Below are 17,253 nucleotides of genomic sequence, written 5' to 3'. Positions count from 1 at the left end.
CCACGATTGCGCTTGTGACACCGCCGAATGGGGATGTGGTTTATGGCTGGCATGTTAAATGAAGCCCTCATTACTGTTGGATATTGATGATCTGAGATGCAGGGGGGGAAAACACACACACTCACACACCCGGTACTTTGTTTGTAGTCACGTTTCAGCCGTTTATTCTATGATCGATAAGGGAAGAAATTTTGGAAAGCATGAGCGAAATATTGATGCCCTCTTAGGGAGTTAGCTTCTGAATTGTTATGTTTTAAAGCAAATTTGAAGACACTTTGCAATTTCGATTGACGTCCTTTGCACACATCATTTTGAGAGTCTTGATTCGTTGTTTATTTACACGGGAATTATGAATATCCCTTGCTTCTCGGGTATTCCAAGCACGGGAACACAAGGAAGCACTAGAGTGAGTTCTTCCCGGTTGTCATGGTAATCGGCTCGCGGAAGCCCTGCGCCACTGAGCCACTTTCCGTTTGTCAACATCCGCTTATAATGGAGCTAAGTAACCGTAATACCGATTGGCCGCCGAGTGCTCACCGTAATGATGGAGCTGGATCTCAAATGTTTGTTTTTGCCCTCCCCGTTTCCCAGTGATGACCGTGACCTCTGTAACGCAATGAACTCAAGCACTCCTCAGGACCGGCGTATTCCGACCTTTCGCTCACAAGGAGCTTCGCATTACTCTTCGGGAATGCTCTCGGTCGCCGTTGAGTTCATCCGACGCGCGTTCGCCGGTAAACAGTGAGTGCGTGAAGCCGCCATTTTTGGGGGTGTGCTCTACTGTGGCAGCAGCATCCGGTGCGTTGCGGCAGCAAGAATCTATTTTATCAGCGGTCGACAATCTGTCACCAGCCAGTCGTCGGCCGGAGTCTGCACCGAGCGGGAGTTCTACCACGGAGCGTATCCGGGGCTTTTACACGGCTGTGTGATGTTTCGGAAAGCGAAAGTGGCCTTTCGATGGGACAACGCACCGTAATCAGTTCGACGCGTGTGCGGCGTCATCGAATCGTCCTAGTTTAAAGACGATGTATCAACCGCAGAGCAACGCGGCGGCTGGTCGATCGTTCGGTGGTGATAAAATGTGTTTTAGAAGATAAAGTGAGACGATACAGAAGTGAAAAGAAAAGCGGGCGATTTGTTGCGGGATTATGGGAAACAATGGATATCGAAGTGAGTTAAACGAATCGACGCCTTAGTGCAGAAGGGAGAAGATTGTGCTTCAGATTACTGGTGATACAAGTGACGATGGTGCTATTTCGTGGTGCGTTAGTGAACGATAAGATACGATAAGTCAAAGTCGGTGTTTGGGAATAGTTCGGCCGTTATCGTAGGGATAATAGATTTAGTCGGTGTTGGGCATGGTTGCCCTATTTTAATGCCATTTTTTAAGCGTAAAAGGTAAAACAACTCAAAAGCTTAAATAATGCTCCAGGAATAACTGTGCAGAGCTGTGTCTTCTCTTTTCTATTAAAAAAAACTTCTTTTTAATAACAAAGAAGTTTTCGAAATTTGCAAACAATTTCTCATCCTTAAAATGCCCGAGGAAACACACATTTGATTGGTTGCGAGGAAATTTCCTTCCATCATCATCATTGTCGTCATCATTCCTTCCAAAGCTTTTCCAATTTGTTGTCGGCCGTCCGCCGTACACCACGCGTAACGCGCACCCAAACGTACAGTATTTTTAGAGAAAACACACATATTTTTAACCCTCTTGCCATCCTTCCATTGCTAGCACCGGGCGGCGTTGTGCGAAATACTTTCGCGAAAGTTTTTCACCACACCAAACCACCATTATACGTGGTTGGTTGGGGATGCTCTGTTCTGCACTTGTGTATTTGTGTGTTTGTTTTTCGTAGAATTGTATCGCAATTGTTTTTTATTTAAAGCTGTGGTAGGGGAACGTGCTGGTCCCGCTAACATCGACTGATCGCTTGTTGAATTCATTATGCAATGTTCGAGTCATCTAGCTGTTTGGTGGTTGGAAGTTTTTTTTCCTCGCCTTCGCTGGTCTTTAAGACTGCTTTGTTGAATGTTTATGAGCGATGAGATGTTTCTGTTGGTGTGTTAAAATATTTTCAGAATTGGATAATGTATCGAATATAAAATATTCAAGGGCTCGCTTTATAATGTAAATGGCAATCAGTGGTACTTCATAGTTCATATACAGTCCGTGACAAAAAATATAAGAGTGTCTATTTTTTAGAATAAAAATTAGCAGAAATCTATGTGTAAAATGGTTATTAAGAATAATAACAAAGATTTATCGGATTTTATTATGAGGAACTTTTACAATTTTTCCTCGCGTTTATGAAACTCCTCAATATAATATAATTCTTCAAATCACTGCGGAAAATAGTTTTCTTCGTTTATTTAATGGTTTTAAAAATCGTTAAATAAATTTGCTTGCGATCTCTATCTGGGGCAGGTGGGATAGCTGTGACGGCCTGCATATCCCATCCTGCAGGCCTGCAGGACTGGAGTTCAAATCCCAACTATACCTCCTCCCCGTAAGCAGGACTGACTTGTCCATCAACGGGTAAAATCAAGTCACAGAAAGCCAGAAATGGCAGGCTGAGACCTCTGGAGGATGTAGTGTGAAAAAGGAAGAAGAAGTAGTGTGAAAAGAATAATGTTAATGTTTTTTTTATAACAATTTTACAATAAAAAATTTAAAACATGTATTTATCGGTCTGTTCTGCAATATTTACGAGCAACATACGATCGTACAAACAACACTAAACATGGGCAATATATTTTTCAGCACAGAATATTGGAAAAATCTACCAACATTAGGCCCACTCCTCAAATCGTCGAGACGCTCTTCATGAAAGTCTGCTACAAAAGCTCTCACAAAAAGTGCGGGACATAATTATTATTCTTTACAACTCTCTAAAACATTAATTTAAGTAAGTTTTAATTTTGTTTCTTAAAATAACAGGTATTACTCTAGTTTTGTTAAGGACTGTACTACATTAACTGCAACCGCAACTAGATAACGTCTCGGTCCCTGGGCCTTCTTTGCATGTTTTTAATAATTTTCGAGTAAAAAATTCGTTTTTTCCGAGAACCCATTCGCCCTTTGGCTAATCCAGGAATATAGCCTTTTTTGAATGTTCTTGTTTAGCCGGAAAATGCTGGAGAATGGAAAGCTGGTATCGAGCAATGGCTGAAGAATCAGAAAATGTCCAGGCAGGGTTTGACCAGAGTGTCACCATGAGGCTGAGCGTTGTGATGCCTATTCTAGTAGTGTGGTCAATTCTCACGCAACACTTGGTTCAATCAGATTGTTTGTTGTCGATAACACTCTCCAGCGAGGGATTCACTCGGGTTCAATAGCCCATAGCAAATCACGTCGAGATGATCCCTCCAGAACCAGGCACACCAAAATCTTCGAGGTATAGAAATAGCGACAAGACCGAGAGCTTCCCAACACTTTTTTCCTTTTGATGATGCTGATAGTGATGATGGTTTCCGTCTTTAACTCGACAATGGCTTTTTGAAATAATAACTAGAATTATTGGTACGGTTTTAGAGCTACGTGCTTAAGTCTATAACCTAGTTAGCGCTTTTTAGACAGTTTGGATGCTTAAAGATCTACCCTTGATGTCTACATGTCGCAGTTGACGTCTCTTGGCTTCAGTACACGAGGGTACTGATGTTCCTTGTATTTAAACAATTCTTAGAGAGTGCAGCCGTGAGGAAATGGCTTGACATTCCTAGAAAAGAAGCTAGCTATTGTTTCATTTATCGGAATTTTTCCCAACCGGCAATGTCTTGCTGGAAGTCTTCAAGGTCGCCCGTTTCCGTTTCTTGAAGGGACGGAATAACTTCCGACCACTTCTGAATTGCTCAGAGCATAATCTTTGTACGCTTTAGATGCCATTTTGCTTCTTTAAAGCACTGGAAGGCATCGATTATCCATACCCTGAACTCTAAGTCATCCATTTTGAATTTGAACTTGTTATTTAATCCCTTTTTATTTCTTGTTATTCAATCCCTAAGCCACAGTCTAAATCCTTTAAACCATAATGTCCCCAAAACTTACAATCAATGTCTTACAAAATCAATTATCGTTTGACATCAGATCTTCAAAAGGCACAAACGGCATTTCTGCCGCAAAATGTTTGTTTTACCTCTCGAAATTGCTCTCATGCCCCTTCACTTGGCTAACGAACCTATCAGCTGTTGAATGCCATCGCCCAGATCGTAGACAACCGGCCGCGGTCCAATGTGCAACGAACCGTAGTGCAGGATTATCGACAATACAGACAAGTGGTGAAGCGTGTGTAGAATGTGGGCAACAAGCTACCGGAACTAGCTGTTAGTGTTTACCGTGCGTCCATTGCGTCTACCGTCCTCTCCTCTCACCTCACCTACCATCAGAACACCAGGTTTCAGTTGTACTTGCATTCGAAGAATTCGGAAACGTGCAGCAGAATGTGGCTGCCGGTACAATAATAGACCGCAACGGATATTTTGGATGCTTAGCCATCCGTGCCGGGGAATCCTTCGATTGGCTCCGGTCGGAACGGTGTAAGTCCAGCACTCGTCTCGCGGGCCTCGGACACCCCAAAGCCAAACCCCGACCGACCGAACCCGTCCGAAACATGTGGCAGCAGCGAAGATGAACGACGCTCCTAACGATGTGGCATCCAGTGTGGCAGACTACGAAGATCTGATGGCACCATGGGCGTACAATGCGGCCGCCATCACACTGTTCTTTATCGGTTTCTTTGGCTTTTTTCTCAACCTGTTTGTAATTGCACTAATGTCCAAGGATATGCAGGTGAGTGTTGAATGCCGTGTCTTTGCGAGTTTGGTGAGGTGACAGTATGGAGAACGGGAGATCCTTCTGGCAGCAGTGTGTAGATGCCATCAGACGGGACAACGGTGCTATGTTGGGCGATGTGGGATGGAGAATCCATTTCCTGGTTGAAATGAATTCTGTCAACGCGTTTGACGAGTCAACCTCATCGTGCAATGTTGAAATGACACGTACATGTTTCCATTTCCTCATTCGGTCCCCGAACGACGCAGAAGAAGCATCGTCAAAACTTTAGCCCCCATTGACATGGAAATCTTTACGCCCCGATCGATTCCTCGATACCGGACACTGCTGTTTGATGTGATACCGATGTGACGTTTGCTGTGGTTTTGCTGTCGGTGTGAAAACGATTGTCCCTATTAGTGTTAACGGTGCCGTACGCATCCTCGGTTCTCCGGGGGTTTTCCTTTCCGTTTTTTCCAGCTATGGACACCGATGAACATCATATTATTCAATTTGGTTTGCTCCGACTTTTCCGTGTCGATCATCGGCAATCCGCTAACGCTCACGTCGGCCATCTCCCATCGCTGGATCTTCGGACGGACGCTGTGCGTGGCGTACGGGTTCTTCATGTCGCTGCTCGGTAATTCATTGCTTTCGCGTTACGTTACGCGTGCGGCTGCCCCAAACCTCACCACTCTTGCGCCATCAGCTACGAGCCATTTTTATTTTAATTCCAGCCAGGCGATTCACAGGTTTCCGCAAACTTTCGCATTAAAGACGATCCAAACATTCCAATTCATTTATCATGCTCATGCCTGTCAGGTGATCCTGAACCATTATTTTTCGCTTATCGCTTGCTTTTCTTTTTCGGAGTTTTATTTTTATTCCACTCTCATCGGGTTGATTCTTGCGTCCTGCCGTAAGGAAGAAAAAAGCGTAATTCTAGCGCGATTCGTGCTTTCGCCAGTTCAATCGCGAATGATTGAACTTTGAAGGTAAAAGGAAACAAATTCGTTTCATCTTCATTGGTTTCCACGCTCGTTTGTCATGTTTGTCTCAAAGCGAAGCGAAACAGACACAGCCTTTTGCTTCCTTTCATCTTTCAGGGGTGTTCATTTCATCTCAGAAAGCATTTTGTTTTAAAGCAACGCAACCTTTAACCTTTTCCACTGCACATCAATAATCAATAACCAAATCGGAAGAGCTAAGATAGACCGAGCAACCGTGTGATCTGAAATAGACCAGGGCATTTTTTGCTCGTTCGTAATTTATTCCGTAGTATTAGCTGGGAGTGCCCAAAAAATAAGCGCCCCACCGAAACTACGAGGTTAAAGTAATGTTTGCATGATGCGAGCGTGTGATAATCATTTTGCCGTTTCTTTAATAATTAATATGAAAGATCTGGCGAGCGGAGATGTAATTTTATTCCATGATTAAGCACGATAAAACCTTTCCACAACAGATTGCCCCAACTTGTGTGTGTGTGGGATGTATAGTGTGATAGCATTGTCAGATTCGATACGACTCTTGCTTTAAGAATCGAGCGAGCCACCCACCACTCAGCATCACTACTTTAAGAAGGACAGATACAGAAACGAGTCTTAGGCTGGGCAAGTATTTAGTAGCCCGAGGGTTGCGGTTTTTGCTAGAATTCGATACGGTTTGCCTTCGGTTGTGAGCAGGCCCAGGAAGAAGTTCCTCCCAAAACTTTCCCATCCCGCAACGGTTTGCAGGAAGGGAAGCGCATTAGTTTTGTTCGAATGGGCTCCGATTCGATTTCGTAATGGAGAAATTGGGTTAGAGCTGTGTCAGTCGGATTCGTCGAGCCGTCGTCGTCCCGCTTTTATTCAATGAACAGACAATGTTCAATAGCTAGTTGAGCCTGACCGGTATCAACTGAACTTTTTTGCGGCAAATGATAGTGAAACTATGGACATAAATCTATCAATTCGCAATTTGCCACAATCCATTTAATCTGCCTGTTTTGGTGAACTGAACGGTGAGTGTTGCGTAAGGTGGTCGTTCTGTAGTAGGCTTTTGTGATGATTTTGTAATTTGTGTGAAAGCTACAGCACGACGAAGAGCGGCCGTGTTTATCACTCGATTTGGGAGGAAAGTTTTTGCGACACAGGAATTATAACTTGGACAGCAATTTTATTATGTTCACATAAGGTTGGCAGGGGACATTTATCTGTTAAGTCTTCGCAACATTTAGTTCTTAGTAAATATGCTGTCGTTATTTCCATCAGGATTGTTTTCTAAGGATTTGGATAGGAGTTGAATAATGATCCTGACGTGTGAAGACAGGCGCCGCATTTCGAAAGGTCTCGGCATGTCATTTCTGGTTTTCTGTGACTTGATTTTACCCGTAGTAATGTAGTCAACCCCATGTTCGGACAGGCGGTCTAACTGCATCGCCGCGTTCAAAAGGCCATACCATCTACCAATTCAAATAATTGTCGTTAGAGTAAATATTTGATGTGATTTGAAAAAAAAACTGAAAATAGGGGTGTCCCGGTGTTAGAGGCGACTACGGCCCTGGTCTTCATACGGCAGGACCGGGGTTCAAATCCCATCCGCACCGTTCGTTCGTAATGAGGAATGACTATCTAACTACGTGGATTAAGCTCAGTTAGTTTTTCGTATTATAGCCAGTAACCACTTTCCGTTTGTGGACTTGTGATACAATGGAGGGTACGAATGAAGAACAAAAATTTAAAATAAGAAAAAACACCTATTCCATATACATGCAAAATATATAGACTGTAAATGATTTGTAAATGAGCCTCGGCCACCGAACCAGGCGACACCGTAGCACCAGCGTTCAAATCCCAACCAGATCACCTTCCCGTACGCAGGGCTGACTACCTTTCTTACTTACTTATCAGGCGCTACAACCGCTTTGCGGTCTTGGCCTGCTGCAACAATCCTCGATACCGCGTCACGGTTTAGCGCCGTCGTCTGCCAATCCGTTATACCTGCCGTTCTGGCGGACGCATCAACGCCATCACTCCATCGCAATTTGTGCCTACCATGCCTTCTCTGTCCGTGTGGACGGCCTGAAAGGATTTTACGGGCTGCGTCGTCCGGCGGGGCTGACTACCTTGCTTTGGGTAAAATCAAGTAACAGAAAGTCAGAAATGGCAGGCCAAAACCTCTCGAGGTTGTACCTCCTCTTCGTCTATAATATATTCAGGCAATATATAATATATTCAGGGATGATGGCTTCTATAGCCTGCATCAGAATGCTCCAAGCATTAGATACCCTAGAGCAAATGGCAAACCTGTGCTCCAGATCCTCCAACTGGGAGCAACTGAGCAGGCTGGGGGAGCACGATCCATCCTGTGTAGCAGCAGTACGCGAGGCACCTTGTTGAGCATCAACAGGTACAGTGTGGATCGTTAGCTTAACGACACTCTCTTTCTTCACCAATCAGTGGCGACTCCACTGTCTCTTTGGTATCCGGAAGTCGGTCGATTATCATCCATCGTAGACCTTAGGTGGTAATTTTGGATGTTGAAAGATGTGCCAGATGCTGAATCACCGCCAGAAAGCACGGATACGTTGAAGAAATGGAGCCTACATGGGCGAAAGCCCACGGTTCCATCCCGCAGGAAAGACCTCTGACCTCTTAGATTATCATTTACTTGCAACTTCATTAGATTGTAAGACTCTGTTCTCTTAGGACTAAGCTCAGTCTAACTGTGATGCATAAGCAAGTAGAAATTTACAACAACAATTTAAAATATACGCATTCTCCTTAAATATTCCATACATTTTTTCCTAGCTTTGTTATAAATATACCATTTACTGTAAAAGAACAAAACATTGTCCCATTCTTCATACTAAATATATGGGATATTTGAATATGCTGGTCTTAGAGATGAAGCAAAATTTATCATTGACACAGCAGTTAAACGTGCTTCACCAAAAATTATTATAACCTAGAAAAGCCATGAAAGTCTTCCTGTTTAAGGATGTATATAAATGAGTTGCCAATTCCATGCGGCTCTTTCAATTGAAGAACCGTTTAAGGACTTCAATAAAATTGAACTGACCTAAGGTACATGCTATGTTTAACCTCTTGCGAAAAAAGCAAGCGATTTGGGCTAGAATTTCTGGAAAAAACTCAACGCAACTTAAGATCTTATACCGTGTTGCTAATTATGCAGTCTAATTATAGGCACTCTCAGGGCAATGGTGCAAAAACAGGAAATGATTTTCTAATTATAGACCTTCTTTTCGAAGCGTAGAAGTATACGGAACATAACTTCTTACCCCGTGGAAATCAAGCAGTCAATCCGCGGATGTTAGACATCCTTGCTGGGCCTAGGGAAGGAGGCACCAAGGTTATGAATAGCGTTGCTCTCAAGAAAAATAGTAGCGGATTCGATAGTGGATTTTGAGGGAAATCGCAAGATTGCAGTAGAAGTCAATTTTTAAATTACAGTGTTCCTCCCAAGGGGTAGATGATGGAACAACAACACTGTACGCTTTACATGTAGATTAATATAATGTGAGGTAGGACATGAAAAATTATTATTAGTACTAGATTTGAAAGTTCGCTAACTACTGGTAAGAATTGGAAAATTACAGAGCTTCATGGTTTTATCAATATTTATCCCGGTTTTTCTACAGGACGCATCAACTCCATCCCTGCATTTCAATCTGGTCCAGCTCACGCTTTTCATGTGGACGGCCTTAGAAAAACCTTTACATGCTGTGTCGTTCAGTGCATTTCTTATGACAATTTGTGTCTCCGGTAAAGAGCCACTTGTGTCATCCCTTGGTAAGCCTTTGCCTCATAGGAGAGCCTCCAAACCGTTGAAGTTAATGTCATGAAAGTACTCAACGATTCAGATTGACATGTAAAAAATAGTCCCCGATGTTTCCACCTCCGAGTTTCACCCTCCATAGCTCCAGGTTAAAGACAAGACGGGCAAGACCAAAGGAGACCCTTGGTGGTTCATCTTATTTGTTATGTCTGGGAGGGCTCATTTCGTCATATTGTGAAGATCTGATCAGTAGTCTACGTTTCGCTTCAGAAACTCTATTTAACTTTTTCACAGATGGGGCAAGTGTGTCTTCAGTGAGGTAATCTTGTAGGTAGTATAGTTTTACTAACGTCGTAAATAAAACATTACCCCTGCTTCGATACAGGGTGGATCGCGATGAAAAGTAACAGAGAATAGCTTTTTTTTATCACAGCCATAAAGAAATACATCAAAGTATTGAGCAACAAATATTGAATATCTGATAGTTAACCCTTTACTTCTGTTAGCAGTAAACCGAGAGCTTCCTGTTTTATTGGTGTCTCATAGTAGATTAAATTCTCTGTAAATCTTAATGTTGCTTTACTTTGAACAAAGGCAGTGTGTGTTCCTCGCTAGCCTCGACGAAAGCCTAGCCAATGTCGTTTTGAATAGCCTCTGGCATGGTGTTTCAGATGTCCAGAGTACAGCTAGAAACAATTCTATGCAATTGAATACCAGAATTGCTCGTACGACCAGCCCAACCAGGGTCTGACGACAATGAAGGTTAGTTATCGCCCAAGAGGATGTGTACTAACGAAAGCAAAGCAGCTCTTATTAGCTTTACCGATAATCGGACGATGATAGACGAATGAATATGATGTCCATAGTGTCCATCGCAATGGTCATACGTGACATTTGAAAGGCCTAATTGAGGTTTAGGCCTTCAAGCCTACGAGCAATCATGTGTAATTGAGTTCGTTAGCTGAATTATCGCCTCCAACACTTGGCAATTATTCTTGAAGGGTTTGGGAGGCCAAGTAGTTCGAACGTCAACGCTCAAAGGGTATTAGAGTGTTGGTAGTGTATACCGGTAATGTTTATTTTTATAAGGAAACATTTATTAGCAAACCATTATTGAATTGAAAATTTTACCCACAAACAGCTAACGTCTTACGAGATAATTGTTTAGTTCCAGGAAAGCAAACACAATTTCACCCGATATGAATTTCTCTCGAACCACTAATATGCCACATTCTAGGCCACACAGTGCGCCAGACGATTTCTGTCTTTAGGTAAACTAAAGCTGAATTGTGGGATAACCACATTCACCGGAAAACAGCGAATGCTTGCAACAATCCACTTGTAAACGAGAAAGTAAGGACAGTTTCCACGAAAAAATATCATTTCCGTTGGGTCTAGGATCTTTCCTCTGTATCTGTGGACTTGTTCGCAGTACAAAGATTAATATTATGAAGAGCATGCAAATGATTGTTCCATTGATGTTGTTTTTTGTTTCATTCGGTTGTATCAAGTCGGTTGGACGGTTGGACTAGTGTAAACGACGGTCATAAATATTACTAACGGGGCAAAGCTTTAATGGTGGTGATAATTTGTCCCTTTCCAATCCTAAAGCCATCTTCTAGCAGCGAACATTGCATGTACTGTCGGTGCTTGTCCCATTTGCGTTATTCTATTTCCGTTGACATCAAAGTCAATTGTTTTTTTTTGCGTTCGTGTTGGTGGTGCAAGAATATTGTAATTGCAGGTGGCTCGGAAAGCTCGCAAAGCGTATCGTATGTTCGTTGTTTTTTTGCCTTTATGTCCACGTGAGACGAACTGCTTTTGTTCTTGGCTTTGCTTTGCTGCAAATATCAGTTTCCTTTGATACGATTGCCATTTTCCGTTCCAGGAATAACGTCCATCACGACGCTCACCGTACTGTCCTACGAGCGGTACTGTCTCATCAGCCGCCCATTCTCATCACGGAATTTGTCACGCAAAGGAGCGTTCCTGGCGATATTCTTCATCTGGGGCTACTCGTTTGCGTTAACCTCGCATCCGCTGTTTGGTTGGGGTGCGTACGTCCAGGAGGCAGCTAACATTAGGTAAGTCGGCGCAGGATGGCATAGATACCGGGGAGGATTAAGTCTGTGTTCATGGCAGGGTAAGGGTTCCACCCGGTAGGTGCGGCTAATCTAGAGCGTTTACGGGTAACAAACTAGCTTTGCAGCTTCTTAAGACGGGGCAATTGCAGGCGTAGATACGTGGGCAGATTTAATGCCGTTATTTATGCAGCTTTAAGGACAATTTTATCGTGAGGTTACTGATGCTGAGTGCATGGAGTGTGCTTGCGATCGGCAAATGTAAGCGTGGCGTGAAGCAGCATTCCCGGAGCAGCTGGAGTGATGTCCTGGAATTTTGAAGTTTGGTAATGGAGGAAGATGAATTACAGATGATGTACTTCACCGTACTGAAACTGTAGACATGCAATTATTCATTTGAACTTCATCAAGGATGTTTATACGAAGATCAGAGTACAGCTTGCAGTTAATATTACCTAAAGTATAGAGTTGGGGATATACTCTCCAAGAATCTCTTATGGTTCGGTTGGATGGATAGTTAGTACAGACTTTGAGTCAGTCAAGACTTCCTTCGCCTCTTAAGAATCTTTTTTTGTTGAGTTTTCTCCAGTTTAGGATGAAATTGAAGGCGGACCATCAACATCTTACTTAGAGTTGCGAAAATTAAATTCAAATTTACGGTTCGAACTCCAGTACCGTCCAGCATCGTGCAAATATGGATTGATGAACAGTGGCTGCTTCATTTTAATCATAGAATCCAATTGGAAAGCCCTTGGCAAACGTACGAGCGAGACCGGAACGCTGGAATGCTTGTACGTACGATTCGGTGGATTTTCTCCCGGGAAATAATGCTTCCATAAAGGATTGAGATTGATTGAGGCGTACAGGTGGGGAGTTTAGCTTGTCGAATGCACTTTGCATGCTGTCTGTCGAAAATTCCTTCGCCCACACACACACACACACACAAACACACATCCAAAGGCACCCAAACTAAGATGGGTACACAGTCGTAGGTTTTGTGAAAATTTGAAATTGATGATGCCAGCAAGCGGTGGGTTAGTCGGAACCGTCCCGAAACACGACACCAAAAATGGGATCTGTGAGATGAGCACGTTTTCCAGGAAAATGGAGCGTATATTTGGGTAAGGATTTGGAATTGGATTGGATTCGTTTCCTTCGCTTTTGTATTCGACACATTGTAATTATAGATGACGGTTGGGCTGGTGCTTGTTGTTGCTTGTGTTGCGTTGATCGAGGTGGCTTAATGCAGATGGGGAGATATTCCACGCACGGATAGTACTTAACAGGAACTACTTTTACACAATAAACTAAGCTCTCAGCTGTTGGAGTTCATAACAATTATTAAGTTATCTTCTCCAGTTGAACTTATGAAAATTTGAGTAGAAAATCGTTCAATCAATTAGAAGATAAACAATAGGAAGATGAGTTTGTTAACTCCTTGGAATCTACGATTTCTTTCCATCTGTCGACACACCATAATAGAGTGATACATTTTTCGCTTTTAGACCAGAATGTTTCAAGATCTTTTGATCATTTGATGCTTGTCCCTGTTGTCTTAAAATTTGTCGTGAAGAAAATTATGTCCTGAACATGATATCATGGCGCATTTCAGGAAACTGATTCTTCTTACGTGTCTATATAACCTCGAGAGGTCTAGGCCTGCAATTCCTGGCTTTCTGTGACTTGATTTTATCCGTAGCTGAATAGTCAGTCCTGCATACGAGGTCCTGGTCTGGCTGGGATTCGAGTCCCGGTCCTATCGCCTAGGGTACCGAACCGCCCTCAGGATACTGTTTAGAGTCCAAATAATGAAGACGAATAGATCTTCAGTTGAGCCTTCTTCTCGACCTGCCTGTTGAGTACAGTGTAGCGATATGCCACGTCACCAATTCGTTTCCAGGATTGATTTATGGCTGATATCCTCCAGCTACGAGCACTTTCGATCCCCAACAGGTTTGACTCCATTACTTCTCCAAAGATGCGCATGAGCATCCGCTTCTCGAAACTAGTCTACAGAACCTCAGCGACCTCGGCAGAATAGTCCAGTGTGACTGTAGATGACTACCGTAGACATTGTGCATTTCGTTAGTTTTTGAAGTCTCCAAGTGAAGTCCAAGTGAAGTCAAATCCAAGTGAAGTTGAATGGGATTATGGATTCGAGAACTTGATTGAGGAGTTGCTTGGAGTGAAGATAAACCTGACCTTAGATAATGCACATACTTGCCGAAAGCTCTGACGGGTGATAAAGACCTCATGACAGGCAGAGTATCAGTTGACTGTGACGATCTCGTAGTGGTAGAGGACTTATGTTGCCTTAGTTTGTTTGTAACTTCAAATATTAACCTAAGCAGTGATATCTAGAGTCATTAAATTTCGAGACCTTCTTGCCCACTAAGATCTCTATAGATTCTAAGTGCGTAGGTTGTGATTAATAGCTTGGTGTGTGCTATTGAAATATTCAGTGCAAAAATGTTTATTATTATTAAAGATTTGCTTGGGTTTGATGGGTCTAGCATTCTATGCATTTTTGTCCAATAAATGAGTTCATAGGCAAAGCATCGAAGTGTCCAAAACGTTATCGCATAATGGAAAATCTAGAGCAATCATATGACAACGAAGTTTGATGAAGCGTACGAGTGAAATTTCTAGACTTGGCAGACTAGACGAAACATTTGATTTGAAAATAAAACAGTGATGACAAAGTACTCAGCAATTCACATTCTGGCTGCCAAGGGGTAGGAATGTCCCACTAAACGAATTCCTTGGCAGATGAAATGGAACAATTTTACTTTTGATTATTTACAACCTGTCTTCGTGGCTGGTAATACATGTTTAATAGACAAAGCTGTTAATTTTATATATAAAATAAGATTACAAAAACTAAAAAAATGCTGTGCGTCAAACTTCCAGGTTCTTCATAAAATTAAATTTTGATGAGCACTTCCTCTTCGCCCAACTGCATTTAAATTCTACTTTTCTTTCATGGCTCCACTGACGATCCAGCTGTTCGGTGAATTGGGAATCGCAAACGAAGAACGCCACCACGTACATCATTTTTCTGTTCGTGTTTGGGCTAGTCGTCCCGTTGATAGTCATTGTCTACAGTTACACCAACATCATCGTCAACATGCGAAGGGTAAGTTTAATGTTTAACAAGCCACAGGGTTTTCACCGGTGCGGTGAAACAGCACTCTAACCACACTTCAAATATAATTTCAAACCATTTTGCCCCAGAACTCAGCCCGCGTTGGGCGAATAAACCGTGCCGAACAGCGGGTCACCTCCATGGTGGCGGTGATGATCGTCGCGTTCATGGTCGCATGGACACCGTACGCCATCTTTGCGCTGATCGAACAGTTCGGACCACCGGAACTTATTGGGCCCGGGTTGGCCGTTTTGCCGGCACTCATCGCGAAATCGAGCATCTGCTACAACCCGATCATCTACGTCGGCATGAACACACAGTTCCGGGCAGCGTTTACCCGGGTGCGTAACAAGGGCGGCGTGCCAACGGCGGACCAAAACACTACCACGATGCAGCGCGAGCTGACCAAGAGCAGCCGTGACATGGTGGAGTGTAGTTTCGATTTCTGTCGCAAGAAAAACCGCTTCAAAATTAGCCTAGTGAAACCGACCGCACCGTTGGCGGTGGTGGACGTGTCGAGCAGCTCGCATCCGGGCAAGGTAACCAGCCGTTCGCCCCTGGACCAAACGGTGCTGAACGAGATGAACGATGAGGAACGGGGGCGCGAACGGAGCGGTGCCGGGTACGCCGGTTCCCGGTTCGTGCGTCCCGACTTTGAACTATCTGTGATTAATAGTGGAAAATCGATACTGATAAAATCGAAAAATTTTCGGTCCAATTTACTATAAAAGCGCACGTGATACGATTGAACGGTGAACGGTGAACGAGAGCACACGCTGTACGAACTGAGCAGTTAAGTAGGTGTGGAGGTGTGGTTATGTTTTTAATTCATTACGACTGTAAGTGGCAAGTGTGGACAGAAACTGTAGGCACACCAATGTTCCTCTCCGCGATGGACCAAATTGAAACGAAGAAACGTCCCGATAAGAACTGTATCGTTATAGATAAAGGAGCGGTTTTAACGGACAGCAGCTTGTTTTCCTTTTTAACACTGGGTTATGTTAAGATCTGACGTATATTTCGTTCATGTGACGTTCTATTTCAACACTGTGGCGTTGCATTTCAACAGTTCTCCTGCGGCTTGTTTACCTTGTCCAGTGTTTCTCAAGCTATTGGAAAGGAATTATTTATTTTTCAAATAATGAACTTTTCGGTTGCTTTGCCGAAAAGAAAAATGATATAATGATTTTTCTTGGGTGATTTTGCTTAGTGCGAATTTCCCGTTGTCACTTGAGCAATTAAAAAAATCAAAATCGCTTCTGACACTCCAGGTATAAATAATAAGTTGAAAAGTTGCCCGAAAACATTTAAAAAGTAATTCTTGGGTGAGGTATGCTGAAAATGTGAAAAATGCTAACAATTGGGGTAGAAAGTAGCTGAAGTTTTTCTTTTTAAATAAACTAATTTATCAAAATGGTATATTTTATGTAAATCGCTTCGATATAAGTTTATCCGTTTTTTTTTTCTTATATGCAATACCATTTTGAATGCCTGAGTGTTTGATTTTTTTTCCTTCATTTAATTTCAACTGATTTCATATGAATGAATTTTTTGAGATGAAGTTGACCTTCATCTGGCTTGAGAAACACTGAAATGTTTAAACAAGCCGATCGATTTTGGATTATTTTTGAAAAAGAACGCCACAAAAATGTAATTTTGAATCACAAATGTAAAATATTCATCGAATTTTGTAACAAACCTTTGTAGAAATCAAAATTGCTGTTGACATTCATAAATGACCCGAGAAACCCTGTAATTTTCACATCGCTCGCTAAAGGAATGAGCCCACTTTTAGTGAGCGATGCGAGCGTGCAGTAGTTGTTTTGTATTAGAGTTAACGTAACTTTACTTTTCCACTCAGATTAATTTATTTAAAATTCGAAATCAATGCAATTGTAACTAACGACGAGCTTTTGGAAACGACACTCAAGACACGAGCGAAGGTAACTATAATTCAAACCCACCAAACAAACATGAACGCAAGCGAGCGAGATAGTGACGTAATGTTACAGTTGAGAGTCAAGTAGATCATGTGGCATTTCTTACAAATGCCGTTTAATGGTAAGCCAGATGTTCACATTTTAGAGTAACGGAAGAAGAGCAACTAAATATAATACTATTAAAACACAACATTAGCTATGAACCTGTTAGCGATACAGAATCGAATCAAATTGGGATGGCCTATTGGGATGGGGCGATTACATTTTGTGAATGTGATTACAATGAGAGCAAATGGATCAATGGATCCGTTGTTACTGTTGGCCGTTAAGCTTTGAAAAGAGAAACGAAAACCAAATGAATGAAAATTATTTACTAAACGTAAGTTAAGAAGAAATAAAATAAGCGAACGGTGTAAGATTAACATTAGCAAATTTTAAAAAAAAGGTAGAATTGAAATAAATGTAATTGATTGAATTTTAAATGAATTGTAATGATTCAATCTGTAGGAAAAAAAAAATGGAAAAAATACAATATTTTTC

The 17,253-nt window shown here is 42.3% G+C and overlaps 1 protein-coding gene across 5 annotated transcripts; it reads left to right on the top strand.

Annotated features, from left to right (window-relative positions):
* Positions 1 to 868: 868 nt before the first annotated feature.
* Positions 869 to 16,893, top strand: LOC118508340 (vertebrate ancient opsin-like). 5 transcript variants are annotated; one of them, XM_036048021.1, is made up of 6 exons: positions 869 to 1,170; positions 4,186 to 4,789; positions 5,252 to 5,411; positions 11,436 to 11,631; positions 14,632 to 14,764; positions 14,863 to 16,893. In XM_036048021.1, exons 2-6 carry the CDS (start codon positions 4,628 to 4,630, stop codon positions 15,499 to 15,501), a joined length of 1,290 nt encoding a protein of 429 aa, XP_035903914.1. In that variant the 5' UTR covers positions 869 to 1,170; positions 4,186 to 4,627; the 3' UTR covers positions 15,502 to 16,893. The 5 variants fall into 5 exon arrangements, with proteins under 5 accessions (XP_035903914.1, XP_035903913.1, XP_035903912.1 ...); XM_036048020.1 differs by having other exon boundaries at positions 4,088 to 4,789; XM_036048019.1 differs by having other exon boundaries at positions 869 to 1,398.
* The last annotated feature ends 360 nt before the right edge of the window (positions 16,894 to 17,253 follow it).

Source organism: Anopheles stephensi, chromosome 2, assembly GCF_013141755.1.
Source record: "Anopheles stephensi strain Indian chromosome 2, UCI_ANSTEP_V1.0, whole genome shotgun sequence".
Taxonomy (NCBI): domain Eukaryota; kingdom Metazoa; phylum Arthropoda; class Insecta; order Diptera; family Culicidae; genus Anopheles; species Anopheles stephensi.
Note: the sequence above shows the minus strand (reverse complement) of the source record. Positions and strands in the feature narration are given on the sequence as shown.